The 14,447-nt window shown below is 42.9% G+C and overlaps 1 protein-coding gene across 1 annotated transcript; it reads right to left on the bottom strand.

The window, feature by feature from the left end:
- Positions 1-12,143: 12,143 nt before the first annotated feature.
- On the bottom strand, positions 12,144-14,137 carry foxq1b (forkhead box Q1b). The gene has a single exon (XM_041184601.1). It carries the CDS (start codon positions 13,744-13,746, stop codon positions 12,769-12,771), a length of 978 nt encoding a protein of 325 aa, XP_041040535.1. The 5' UTR covers positions 13,747-14,137; the 3' UTR covers positions 12,144-12,768.
- Between the last annotated feature and the right edge of the window lie 310 nt (positions 14,138-14,447).

The raw sequence follows: 14,447 nt of genomic DNA, 5'->3' as shown, positions 1-14,447 counted from the left end.
ATTAACAGTGGAAAGTATCACCCAATTCTGACATCATACAGTGTTCATGCACTATAACAGCATTAATACTAATAATCATACTTCAGCATCTCGAGTCTTTACCACCGTTCAGATATGTCATATACACCTTACCTCCATCCTACCTGCCTTGGTTCTGTAATCCTTAATACTCTTGTAAAACAAAAATAGCAAGGGTAAATCAAAAGATGGATTCTAGAGAGGAAGAAATAAAGAACAGACACAACATCATGATGAATACAAAAACAGGAATAAGGAAGAGGAAAAGAAAAATGAAAAACAGAGTGAGATAAACAAGTGAATAAAAGAGGCAATTCTTTATGTCAGGCCTATTTTAGCTAGGAATTCAACCACCATGAGTAATGGAATAATTCTATTTATAGTGTTTAGTATTAAAGGTTATGGTAGCTGTTTCTGGGGAATACAGATGGATGTAACACAGTGTGATATCAGCAGTTTTGCCAACTTCTACATAGTGTGTACTGGCTCAATACTTTATCCTCAGAACATGGGATAGTCTGTCCACACCATATAAGCTTAAAATGAATGCCTATGGGAGACTTACCCATACAGCTGCATTAGACACCAAAATGTAAAACCTTAAAAGATTGTTTTTACAAATGCAGAACTTTATAATTCTGATAGACTTAGTAGTGGAGAGGAACATACTTTGAACCATTTTGAGGAAATTGTTGGAACACTGGGGTATTTAATGAAAATCCAGGACTGTCCCACCAAAGCTGGGATGCCTGGTCACCCTAGCTTGTATTCATACGGTTAAAATTTGTATCCCTCTGTGGCCTCACCTCTCCCTATCTCTGTGGCCTCATAGAGCCCTGTGACCCTCTGAGCTCTCAGCACTCCTCCAATTTTGGTATCTTCTGCATCCTGGATTTTAATCGGTCCACCAATGGTGGTCGTGCTTTCAGCTGCTGGGCCCTAAATTCTGGAATTCCCTCTCTAAACCTCTTCTTCTCTCTTTCCTTTTTTACAGTGCTTCTGCAAACCCACCACTTTGACCACCTAGCTTTTGATCACCTGCCCTAATATTTCCTTATGTGGCCTGGTGTCAGATTTTTGATTTATATTGCTCCCGTGAAGCACCTTGGGATGTTTTTACTAAGTTAATGGAACCGTATGAATACAAGCTAGGGTGACCAGGCATCCCAGCTTTGGTGGGACAGTCCTGGATTTTCATTAAATACCCCAGTGTTCCAACAATTTCCTCAAAATGGTTCAAATGTGTGGGATTTCAGCTTTCCCATTTATTCTGCAGGAGCAGAAGAACTCTATTTGGCTTATGCATGTGTCCTAGACCTGCTGCTTTGCCTTGCAGTCGGCACAGTTTGGGTGCCACTTTGCCCCACAATTGGCACAGTTTGTGTGCCACTTTGCCCCATAGTCAGTCCAGTTTTGTGCCACTTTGCCCCACAGTTGGTGCAGTTTTTGTGCCACTTTGCCCATGGTTGTGTACTTTGTGTGCTACTTTGCTGTACAGTCGGCGCAGTTTGGGTGCCACTTTGCCCCACAATTGGCACAGTGTGTGTGCCACTTTGCCCCACAATTGGCACAGTTTGTGTGCTGCTTTGCCCATAGTCAGGTCAGTTTTGTGCCACATTGCCCCATGGCTGGTGCAGTTTTTGTGCCACTTTACCCATGGTTGGTGTACTTTGTGTGCTACTTTGCTGTACAGTTGGTGCAGTGTGCCACTTCGCTCTGCAGCGTGACATCACATATCCGGATAACATGTGGAAAGTGCTTCCGGGTGAGGTAGGCAGAAAATGAGGGTGGCAGAAAGGTGGGAAGTGCTTGTCAGAGTCGTTTACATCCACCGTGCGTCATTTCCTCGGGACTTGGTGGGAAATTGACTTTGAAATGAAGAAAAGGCCCCCTTTGCCACCACTTATTCCTGGTAGTACAAATGGGGGAAGTGCCGCAACTGAATTGCTGCAAAAGTAAATCTGTTCATGTTGTAAGGGAGCATCCTCAGGGAATCCCAGTTTTGACTTATGAAAATCTGGTCACCCTAGTACAAGCTGTTATTATTGTTGCCAACGACAAAGTCTGGTTCATTGTCAATCAAAACATATTTGATTCCTGGACGCAAATCAGCAGATTGCTTTTCACTTAGAATTTCATATGGTTGTCAACATGGAAAGAGGCTTTTTGGCTTAACTAGTCTGTGTAGGTGTTTATACCTCACATTACCAGTGGTCCTAATTCCATGTGCCTGCCCTGGTCCCTAATCCTTTATTCCCTTTTCCTTCAAACGGCTGTCTAACCTATTCCTAAATATTTCGATCTTCTCCACTTCTGTCACTAACTCCATTCCAGAGCTTCACAATCCTCTGGACAAAAATATTTCTTCACTTCTCTGTCCTAAGTTGCTTATACTTAATCTGTTATTTAAGTCCCCTTCTTCCAGACCCCTTAATTATTGGAAATAATCTATCTACTTTGTTTCATCCCATTATAATTTTAAACTGCTTTATTAAATCACCCTGTAATCCCTGTTCATGCAATTGGTAACATTACGTTAAAGCTCAATAATAATAATAATATTATCATATTTTGATAATGGGTTGCTCAGCCAAATCAGTCAAATCCCAGGGCCAGACTCTTGGCCTCTGCTGAGTTAATTAATTACCAACAAGAATGGCAGTGAGACTACCATATTAATCCTGAAAATCCCTTTGTTTGGGAATGGAAGTTTGGTAGAGGTCTTTGCTCCCTGTTACCATCCATTGATCCCTGTGCTGGAAGTGTATGTGTGTAAATCCGGCAAAAGAACGCAGCCTGAATTGGTTTTGTTGGATATATGACTGAATTACCCAGCCAGTGTCCCTTTCTGGTCTCACATAAGCAAAATGGTCAACTGAGTGAGGTAATGGATGATTTCAGGGCTACATGTGCTGTACCAGAGACAACGACATGTATTGACAACTATGGTTGTTCTACCATCCACTCACATCAGCAAAAAGGGGCAAGAAATTAGTCTAAGATTTCCATGTATGATAAAGACCAACACAGTCTGCAATATAATTCAAATCGGGAACAAAACTTAGCGTCCAAAGGCTATTGGTAATACTAAACCTCAATAATGTGTTCCTCTTGTGTAACACATCAAACTCTGCATGACAGTGGTTTTCTCTGGAATTCACTACAAAACATAATATGAAAACATAACTGGAAAATGCAACTGCCTTAAAATTAAGATCTTCTGAAACCCTACACTACAAAATTGATATTCCTTGAGGCCACAGGCTGTACTTCACATGATCGTCAGCATCACTATGGCAACTGAGTTATGTAGCACCAACTAGTATTCATATAGCCATGAAACCAAATGATATGGGCATAGTGTGGGAAGGTGGGATTGGAATAGATCAGCCATGGTTGTATTGTATGATGCAGAAGGCTCAACGGATTGAATGGCCTACTCCTGCTCCTATTTCTTATCTGCATATAAATAGACAGTTTCATCTAAAGGACAACACCACTGAAAATGCAGAAATTATTTGTTATTCAGGCAGGTTCCCAAGGCCTTCAACACTGTCCCCATCCCCACCACCCACATCATCCCACCCCCATCCCCGAATAAACTGCCCCCAAAATTTGGGCTTGTGCAAGTGAGAATTCCACCCAACCCCAACTTTCCAGAAAATTACACAATAAATTAAACCTGACTCCAGAAAATTAGCCAGGCCAAGAATGCTGGCTTGGGGCACGTGCTGTCACAGCACCCTGGAGGAGATTCAGCCCAGTGTCCTTACCAGGAGAACTATTCCATAAAATTAATATACTGGATACTTTTCGGTGAATTTAAGGAGATTTTCTTGGTTATTCAGGTAATTATCCTACATTCTTTGAGCTCAAATGCGTGAACTCTGTTATCTAATTCAGATAAATTAATTCCTGTCTTTTTATTCACTGAGAAGTGTTCTCTTTACATATACTAGTATTATCATATAAATTTCTCAAAGAAGCCTACAAACAGTTATACTGCAATTTATGTATCAAACTGATGTGGTCTTTACATTAACTCAATAAATAAAGTATGATGGCTAAGTGTTATCAATATGAGGGTGATTTGAATTTCACCAATTAATGTAAGGCTGGTAGAGGAGTTGGTCTCATAAGCCAGTTATGCAACAGATATTTGTCTCAGAGCAGTACAATGAGTAGCCAGCTGTCCAAGTTTTGTATTCTATTCTGCCTAGCAACAGCAGAGCTCTGCACATGAACTCCTGGGGTGATATCTGTTCACCAGATCCTGAACATTAAATAGTTTTTAATGGCACTAGCATGGTTGGGACTGCCTTTAAAATATGCAAGATTCAGTTATTTGTTCAGAGGGGGTGGCACGTTCATTGAAACACTTGGGAGTTGCTTTTAAAAACTTGATTTTGCACTAGATTAAGTTATAGTGCAGTTACCATGAAGCTCGCTGAGATGTGAAAATATTTCCCCCAGCTTTAAGGCTCTCAGGAGTCAGATTGGCAACCTGGTATAAACCATTGCTTTAGTGTCAATGCGCATCTGAGCTCAGTTCCAAAAGGTGCATAAGCAGTGGTTTAGCTCAATTGCTGCACTCCTGGGACTTTGCATTGTCAATAGAAGGACTGGAACTGCTGAGGATCCATACTCTTAAACTCACCTAGCACTTTCGGTATAACCAGAAGTGCATTATGTCAACAAATATTTTAACAACAATAACTTTATTTATATAGCACCTTTAATGTAATGAAACATCTCAAGGCACTTCACAGGAGTGTTATAAAACAAAATTTGGCACCAAGTCACATAAGGTTAGATGGCCAAAACTTGGTCAAAGAGGTAGGTTTTAAGAAATTTATTAAAGGAAGAAAGCAAGGTAGAGAGGCAGAGAGGTGCAGGGAGAGAATTCCAGAGCTTGGGGCCCAGACAATTTAAGGAACAGCTACCAATTATGGAGCAATTATAATTCACATAACTCATATAATAGGAACTAATATTTATCAAGTAGATATTTACTTTGTGTACAAGTATTTATTGAGATTTTACCTTTCAATTTTTAAAATCTCCCCATTTATGCACCACCTGCCTCTCTGATGTGATACTGAACAATTCAAACCAGGTAGACCCTGGCTTCCATTGCTGGTGTTGGACTAAGTATCACAACTTCCTTTGAAGATTATGGGGTGTGGAGGGTTTAATATGGCTGTTTGCCATATAGTTGGACTGTGCACGAGTAGAAGGGAGAGGCAGGTTTGGACATGACAGTGATCCCCACTATAGAATGTTGGGGCTCACAGATGAAGAATGGTAATCCAGCTAAGGAACCGGAGGGCGGCTGTCATCTGTGGAAAAGTACTCATGGGAGACTCACTCCCACATGAGTCAATGCCTTCAGGGGAAGAGGGGAGAAATACAATTGGCAGTCTGTTATGAAGCTGTAGTTCAATTTCAAGGTTCAAGTTACTGCGTAAACTGTTCTCGCTTTGCTTCTTCTCAGTTTTATAACATCAGCAGCACAACACTCCATTATGTAGTGTGTGTGCTATTTTTCTCTCTGTAATTAACTGTCAATTATCACATAACTGAAAGCTTCTAGCAGTAATGAGTTATCCTCAGTACAGTCACATCCCACCAGGTCTTATATTTTTCTTATGGAAACCCTAATGCAGAACAGATACTATCTTCCAATTATTTCCCAGTTATCCTAAATTAAAACATTTCAAATTCGATATTTCACTGATTTATAGCATAATATCACACTGCCATATCATGTTATAACCATTGGAGCCCTGCTTTCAATATTCCTCTGAAATATCAATCCAATGGCAAGAACTTACTATTTTAGAGAGGAGTTAATAATACCTTTGATAATGGTGCTGATGATGAAGGCCTTACCTGGAGTGTTTATGTGGTCTGGTCATTTCATCTAGAAGGCTATCTTTTCCAAATCAATTTTGTTTAACTGGAATTAACTAAGTATGTGAATTGGGGTTTTAATTCTGTGCTTAACCATTTCATAATAAGTGTACTATGGTTTAATTTTTGGTTAAATTAGCAGATGTAAAATCAGCAATAATAAAATGTACAAAAATGCACAAAATGTTGCATGTTTTTGCACTTTAATGTTTAAGTTGTTTTGTTAGACATATAAATTTTGCTGGGAGAAACTAGTTTGGAATTTCTCGATTCAGATATAGTACTTAGTAATTTTTCATTAGGCAAGTAAAAGTTGATGATGAATCCCAGTTCAATCAGTTCAATTATAATTGTAGCAAGAAAATTTTTGCAGTTGTAGCTGATTTTGGATGAGTTAACCATTAATTTTAATGCTCCATTCACTTCAGAGTGCTACTGTTGCTGGAAAACACATCGTCAGTAGCAATGGCATAAAGCAAGCAAGGTCATGTAACTGAGACCTATCTAGGTAGATGATTTCCTCTGGCACCTTCAGAAGGAATGCCATACCTGAGGCCAGTGTTGTCTTTTCAGTTTATCACTGAGCTGAATGACTCAGCCAGCCCATAGGGGTCAAAGGTATGATTTTAAAAAAATCCAATTACTAGTCTTAAAGGAAAGATTTCCAAAAACACTTTACAGCCGATAAGGTTCAGTCACTGTTGCAAGTTAGACATTACAGCAGCCAATTTGACTTTTCTGTAGTAGTTTGGTATAACTCAATGGTTTTCCAGACCATTTCACAGGGCAGTTACGAGTCAACTACATTGCTCTGGATCTGGAGTCACATGTGGGCCAAACCAGATAAGGTGGGCAGAATTCTTCTTTTGAAGGACATTAGTGAACAAAATGGGTTTATGCAACAATCCAGTTGTTTCATGATCAAGGTTACTAGGACTAATATTTTAGTTCCAGGTTCATTAATTAATTGAATTTAAATTCCTGCCCTCCCTCTTGCTGTAGCATTAAACCAGGCCTCTGGATTTACTAGTCTAGTACCATTACCAATATGCCACCATCCTCTGGATGAATGCAGCTCCAACACTCAAGTCAGTTAGCACCATCCAAGACAAAGCAACCCACTTGATTGGCACCTTGGGGTGAGAGTGACTGCCTTAGACATCAAAGCAGCATTTGACTGAGTGTGGCAGCTAGGAGGCCTAGCATAGTTGAAGTCAATGGAAATCATGGGAAAACTTTCCACTGATTGGAATCATACCTAGCAGAAAGGAAGATGATTGTGATTGTTGGAGGCCAATCATCTCAACTCCAGGACATCACTACAGGATCCGTCAGGGCAATGTCCTCGGCCCAACTATCTACAATTGCTTCATCAATATCCTTCTGTCCATCATAAGGTCTGAAGTGGGGATGCTTCTGATGATTGCACAGTGTTCAGCACCATTCACATCTCCTGTGACACTGAAGCAGTCCATGCCTGCATGCAGCAAGACTTGGACAACATTCAGGCTTGGGCTGATAAGTAACATTAGAGCCACACAACTGCCAGGCAATGACCATCTCCAACAAGAGAGAATCTAGTCAAATCCCTTTGAGCTTCAGTGGCATTACTGTCATTGAAATCTCCAACAACTAACATCCTGGAGGCTACCTTTGACCAGAAACCTAACTAGACTAACCATATAAATACTGTGGCTTCAAGAGCAGGTCAGATGCTGGGCATTTAAGAAGGGGGGGGGGGTGGGGGTGGTGTATGGTGGTGGTGGCAGGGTGGTGGGTGGGGGTAGGGAGGCAGTAGCATGGTGGTATTGTCACTGGACTGGTAATCCAGGGATCCAGGGTAATGCTCTGGGGACCTGGGTTTGAATCCTGTCATGGCAGATGGTGAAATTTGAATTCAATAAAAAAAATCTGGAATTAAAAGTGACCATAAAACCATTGCTGGCTGTCATTAAAAACCCATCTGGTTCACTGCCATCCATACCTGGTCTGGCCTACATGTGACTCCAGATCCCCTCACAGCAATGTGGGAAATGCCCTCTGAACACAGACAAGGGCAATTAGGGATGGCAATAAATGCTGGCCTAGCCAATGAATATTAAAAAAATCTGTGGTGAGTAACTTACTGCCTTACTCCCCAAAATCTGTCCACCATCTCCAAAGCACAAGTCAGGAGTGTGATGGAATTCTCTCCACTTGGATGAGTGCTGCTCCAACAATACTCAAGAAACTTGACAGGTCCAGGCCAAAGCATCCCTCTTGATTGACAACCCACCAACTGAAATCTTCACCATCAATGCACAGTGGCAACAGTGTGTACCATCTACAAGATGCGCTGCAGCAACTTACCAAGGCTCCTTGGACAGCACCTTCCAAACTCGTGACGTCTACCACCTAGACTAATATGGGCAGCAGACATATGGGAACTCGCCATCCCCACTTGGAACAATGTTCCTTCTGTTCCGGTTCCTTCACTGTCGCTGGGACGAACTCCCTGCCTAACAGCACTGTGGGTGTACCTACATCACATTGTTTGCAGCGATTCAACAGGGCGGCTCACCACCACCACCACCTTCTCAAGGGCAATTAGGGATGGGCAATGAATGCTGGCCCTAGTCAGCGATGCTCACACCCCGTGAGCAAACACGTCTGGATATCCTTTGCTCATCCTTAATTTTCTTACACCTCTTTCAGGCGTCCTTCCCTAAATTTCATTTCTGCCTGGGTTGCTAGAATCGTCAGTGGTTCAATCATGAAAGCTCTACAGTAATTCGCCGGAGGCAAGTATCAGTTCATAAATTGCAACCTTTTGGTTTTAAATTCTGTGTAGGTGCGCGTTCCGCTTTGTTTCAGTTAACCCGTTCCAGCTGGAGTGACATCTCTGGCGACCAGTGGAATTTGACAGAACTCTGTCTCATCGAAGAGGTCAAACAGCTGATTAACTAAAAATCTGCGAGAATATTTGTGTAGTGTTTATAAGGTCAAAGTGAAAGAGTGGCGAGCGATGAAATTTTAATAATCTGTTGCAACGCGCTTTGGGAAGCCCCAAAGACTTGAGAAGACACTTTATTCAAATCTCCCCAGCAGATTGCATTTTGTTTTTAAGGTCAAGCCCCACTTAAGCGGGCGATGAGCTGAAATTGGTCACACTGAGAGATGTGATGTTTTCGGAAATCAAACTCAGCGCCGCTTGGCGAGACCACGATGAATTTCAAACGCAAATGGAAAGGTGTCAATCACGTTGAATGACGCAAATATAACAATTCGAGCCCAGTAAAATGTGACCTTTAAGACGAGGCAGGTCAGGTTAAATTGTCCAAGTGTGAGGGGAATGTAAAGTGCGCCGTTCGGTTCACTCTTTTTTGCCTATTTCGTGCCAGGGATGATATCACTGGGCCTCCCCAAGACTGACTGAACATCATTTTGTAGTTCTGTCGAAGGGTCATGAGGACTCGAAACGTCAACTCTTTTCTTCTCCGCCGATGCTGCCAGACCTGCTGAGTTTTTCCAGGTAATTCTGCTTTTAGTTTTGGATTTCCAGCATCCGCAGTTTTTTGTTTTTATGTCTTTTACCTGGCGAGACAACCACAATATCACATCACAAACAAGAAATCCCCACCTTCTCTTTCAGATATGTTTTCTACTTGCAGACCATGCATCTAAACTGTGGTTAGGTTTATAGAAACAATGGAACAGAACTTTAAAAATGTTGTTTGTTTTAAATTGCTGCTTTGACCTGTTTTCAAAAGTGTGCATATGTATGGCATTTACTGAAAATCCGTCCATGTTACATCTTAACTATCACCATTCCAAACAGAGATAAAAAACAAGAAACTGCGGATGCTGGAAATCCAAAACAAAAACAGAATTACCTGGAAAAATTCAGCAGGTCTGGTAGCATCGGCAGAAAAGAAAAGAGTTGACGTTTCGAGTCCTCATGACCCTTCCAAACAGCTCGGTCCGAGTACTATATTAGCCAACCATACTGCTAACAATAAGTGCCTCCTTAGGACGAAATAGTGGCAGAATTCAGTCACCAAATGATAAGATTCCCTTCTGACCCCTGTTGTTTAACCGGACGCCAGTCCAGTACAATTATTGCCGTTTAGCCAATCACCAGCCTGCTACAGCACCCCCTTATTCGTTTAACTTAACACCTGTCTATTGCAAATCGTCTGAAAGGCCAGTCTTTTCCGATGTGATGCAATGAGGATTTTTTTTGGGGGGGACGCAAGATTGCAATAATTTAAATGGAAAAGCGATGCGCCGCGTGAACACTACTACTGCTGACTCGCAGTACTAGCTATGGGAGTGCCTCAAAGTGGTTAAACAAGATAGATTGGTAACTGATTAGCGAAAACTCAGACGGTCGTGAACTATTGAAGGCAGTGTTCAACTTGAGGCACTGATCAGAATTGCACCTGTGCCTGCGTGTGTTTGTGTATCAGTTTGTATGTATAGAGGCACCTCAAAGTGTTCTATGGGTAAAAAAAGTTGAATGCTGTTGCACACTCCTGGAAATAACCATTTTCAAATGTTTTGTAATGTTCTTTTGGATATTTTATGAATAAAGTATTTTTTTTTGCAAAAAACCCTCCATTCTGTATGTGTTTTAAAACCTGTCAGTTCTGTCGACACAAAAGGGTCATACGGACTCGAAACGTTATCTCTGTTTCTCTCTCCACAGATGCTGCTAGACCGGCTGAGTTTTTCCAGCATTTTCTGTTTTTGTTTCAGATTTCCAGCATCAGCAGTATTTTGCTTTTTATCTCAGTTCTGTCAACCTGTGCTTGTGTTCCTCAGTTTGTTTGCTATCCGCAGATCAGCGGGACTTTCAAGTACAAAGGAAACGCGGGATAGCCAGAAAAATAGTTCTCTCGAAGTGTGAAAAATATGTCAGTAGTACAGATCCTCAACACTAAAACGAAGCCTTAGACTAGAGAATGAGTGAGTCAAATAGGTGTTCTTCTGAAAGATTCTATCCATTGTGTCAGTGTTTGAGAGGAGCTTCACTGATGAGCAGTCCATTACCTGAAGGACACCAGGGAGATGTGGAGGGGGCCGTCAGTGTTTACATCAAGATGTAGCAGCTCCAGGCAATCTACAAGTTCACGCGTGGTTGGTGTAAAGCAGACATACATACCAATGAAGAAGTATGTGTATCACCTGCACTAGAGGCTTTGATGTTGCGATAGGATTCAACTTGTTTACATTTTGTTCTCATTGACTCGGAGCTCTGGAGTGTGAATGGCTGAGAATGCATTGTTTGATTTGGAAAGTTATGGGGAGGGGATGAGGAAGAAATAAAATATATAGAAACCCTTTTTTATATTCCAGTATCGTGAGCGAGCATGGAGGCCTGCATTTTCTCAAGTTGTTTGCGTAGTATGAGATGTCTCCCTGCTCCCCCCACCGCCCCCACAACATCGAGCACCAACCTCCTCGTCAGAAACCCACATTTTAAATCCATACCTTGTCAGCTCCTTGGCTCTGAGGTTAAGATCTGATGTAATTGCATACCTTCATGAAATATCTCCAGCATTCTGATTACCCTGCGTGGGCGATTTCTGTTCAAGGCACCACGGAACCTCCCAACTGGTTCATATTTTTTGTGTAGGGCCCCTTAAAGAAATTTCAGCACTTGATGCACCTCCTGTTAAATTTAATTACTAGAGATTTAACTAGATGAAAAACATTAAAATACAACGCCAAACTCTGGTGTTCGCATTCATCATGGATAAAATAATTAAAACCAGACTTGCCTTAATGGCCACCTCCGAAGGAGAGTGGGATTTATTTTGCTGGTAACCAGGTCTGTGAAAATGAAATGTGGATATCACACGGTGTGCCCTTCTCTAAAGTTCAGATTTGTTCCTGAGTCATTATTGATTTAAGCACGTGTTTGAAAATACAAAGCGGAGGAACTCATGTATATGTATGTATAAAAAAACTACTGGCTGGCTGAAACGTGTAAACAACCTGTCTTTGGCTTTCCCAAGACTTTGACTCCGCCCCAGACGTTTCAAGGCAAATGGTGCTTCATAATCTCATCTCTCACATTTCAACACGCACGGGCGTATTTTTTTTAAATCATTTCTCACGCGAGTCCGATTCCTGTTATTGAACTCCTCATTCGATAAGATCGCCCCTTTCAAATGGCAGAGATGAAACCCGTCGATTGTCAAATCAGTGCACGCCACACGCTAATGGGGTTTGTTATCAAAGCTTTTATTCGAAAATATAAGGCTCATGCGTCATTTAATAAACAAAAAAACACACACACACAAAAAGTCACCTGCTTACATTGGCAGTGGTCCCGTCTTTAAGTAACAGTACTGAGATCTATCAAACTCATTCACTCGATTGGAGCATTGTCATCAACTAAACTGTTTAAAACCACGAAATCAAAGCTGTCTAAGCCCATCTTGTTTGAAAAAACGATATAAATATTTATGTTATTTAAAAAAAATCACGGTAACTACTTATTTGGCACACAGCGATGCCATCGTTTGCGGCAGAAATGATCTGATGCCCAGTTGATCGCACATTTAAAAAAAAACTACCTGTTCAGAATTGATTGATAACTTTACTAGAATCCCTGTAATATAATGGTGCTTTTGGTAAGGACCAGAACGACTGTTTGGTCGATGTACAGAAAAAAAAACCAGACAAATATCTGGGACAAATATTCGAATCAACACATAGCGATTCTCGGGATGGGTGGGAAGGGATTGAAAAGTCTATAAAGTTCTAAAAACAAAAGTGCGATAAGAGGGGGTCCATTTCTCTTCCCCTTGGAGTTTGCTTGGTTTTTATTCTTGTTTTTAAGTTCGTCTTCTAAACGATGAGCGATTCGATCTTGTACGGGTGGTAAGGATGAGGATGCATCGCCGTTGGCACTCCGAGGCAAGGGTATGTTTCCGAGACCGGAATCGTGTCCTGAAAGCATTTCGTGGGGAAATGAGTGCCTCGGGACTGCAGCAAGCCCGGCTCGGAGGCGGGGAAGCGGTAGGGCTGAAGTATTGAGTTAGCACCGGGGCTCATGGGGAACAGCGGCGGCACCGGGGCAGCGGCAGTGTAGGGCATGAGCGGGTAGGGCAGCAAGGCTCTGCTGGACCAGAACAGTCTGCCAACGTTGCAGGCGACTTTGTCTTCTAACACCTTGTCCTCTCGCCTCTGGAAGGGCGTGCTCAGGATGCTGTCAATGGCGAAGGAGCTGGAGAACTTGGAGCCGGCTCCCTCATCCTTGCTGGACCCTGAAATGACGCCGGGCATGACCTCCATGCGTTTGTCTCCCGGCCCGGCTTCCTTGAGGAGTTTGCGGCCAATGCGTTTCCTCCTGCGGCGGAAGACCCCGTCCGCGAAAGTGTACTCACTGTTGGGGTTCAGCATCCAGTAGTTGTCCTTGCCCCAGGGTCTGGATGGGTCACGGAGGACTTTGACGAAGCAGTCGTTCAGGGACAGGTTGTGACGGACTGAGTTCCTCCAGCCAGTGTAAGTACCTCGAAAGAAGGGAAATTTCTTCATCAGGTAGTCGTTGATCTCAGCCAGGGTCAGGCGGCCGGGGGCAGAGTCCCTGATAGCCATGGCGATCAGGGCAATGTAGGAGTACGGGGGTTTGGGGCGCCTGGTGTATGTTTTGGCTTTCCCCTCGGAGCCCGGGTTAGTAGGTGCCGGGCTGTTGGCCGCACAGTCCCCATCGGATCCCAGCTCCTCTTCCACGGACAGGGGCGAGGGAACACTGCCTTCCGAGTCGCTGCAAACCTCGGCCGGTTTATCTCCGAATCCCCTCCCGGCGAAAACCTCCAAGTTCATGGTGGCACTGGGTGCTGCACTTAGCTTCACAGTTACTTCCGCAAACCCGAGGAGTATCCCAGGTGCCAGTGACTGGGAGGGGGGTGTTGGAGAGCCTGAGATGTGCCTCTACGTTGCAAAACAAAGGCGAATCGAAATAAAATTGGTCCTTTTCCCCTCTCGGCCAGCCGCTGAGCACCTTGCACTAGGCGACGTTGTCTTGTTAAAGTGATTGGAAAGCGGAGACCGCTTTCAGTTGAGGTTGTTTTTTTTGTTGTTGTTGAAGTTTCAGCGCGTCCAGGTAGTTCGCTTGTGTGAGGGACAAACCCCCTTAAGTCTCCAGAGACTCGCTCAGACCTGTGTAATATCAGTGCTCGATCCAGCCATTACCACACCTCAGAGAGGGGGTTGTGTGTGTGTGTGTGTGTGTGTGGGATTGGGGTGTGGGGGGGTAGTCAGAGGGGCATTCCCTGCAAATCACTCCCTATATTCATTCACCCCGTCCCTTCGCTGTGGGTTGCCGTTTTCCAGAACACAAATTACAGATATTTCAAAACGGAGGGAATTTAAACAAATGCGTTTGTTGAGATTTAATTTTATTACACCTATCTCACTCCTCCCCCCCCAACACCTGTTGGGTGGACTCTCCCAGGGCTGCTGTCTGATTTGAATACCGTGAAATTGATTCGAGTTGTTTCCTGAACAATTACAGTAAATAAAGC

This window comes from Carcharodon carcharias, chromosome 3, assembly GCF_017639515.1.
Source record: "Carcharodon carcharias isolate sCarCar2 chromosome 3, sCarCar2.pri, whole genome shotgun sequence".
Taxonomy (NCBI): domain Eukaryota; kingdom Metazoa; phylum Chordata; class Chondrichthyes; order Lamniformes; family Lamnidae; genus Carcharodon; species Carcharodon carcharias.
Note: the sequence above shows the minus strand (reverse complement) of the source record. Positions and strands in the feature narration are given on the sequence as shown.

Coding starts and splice junctions, on each gene's coding strand:
- foxq1b (XM_041184601.1), bottom strand. CDS start 13,746: ATGAACTTGGAGGTTTTCGCCGGGAGGGGATTCGGAGATAAACCGGCC.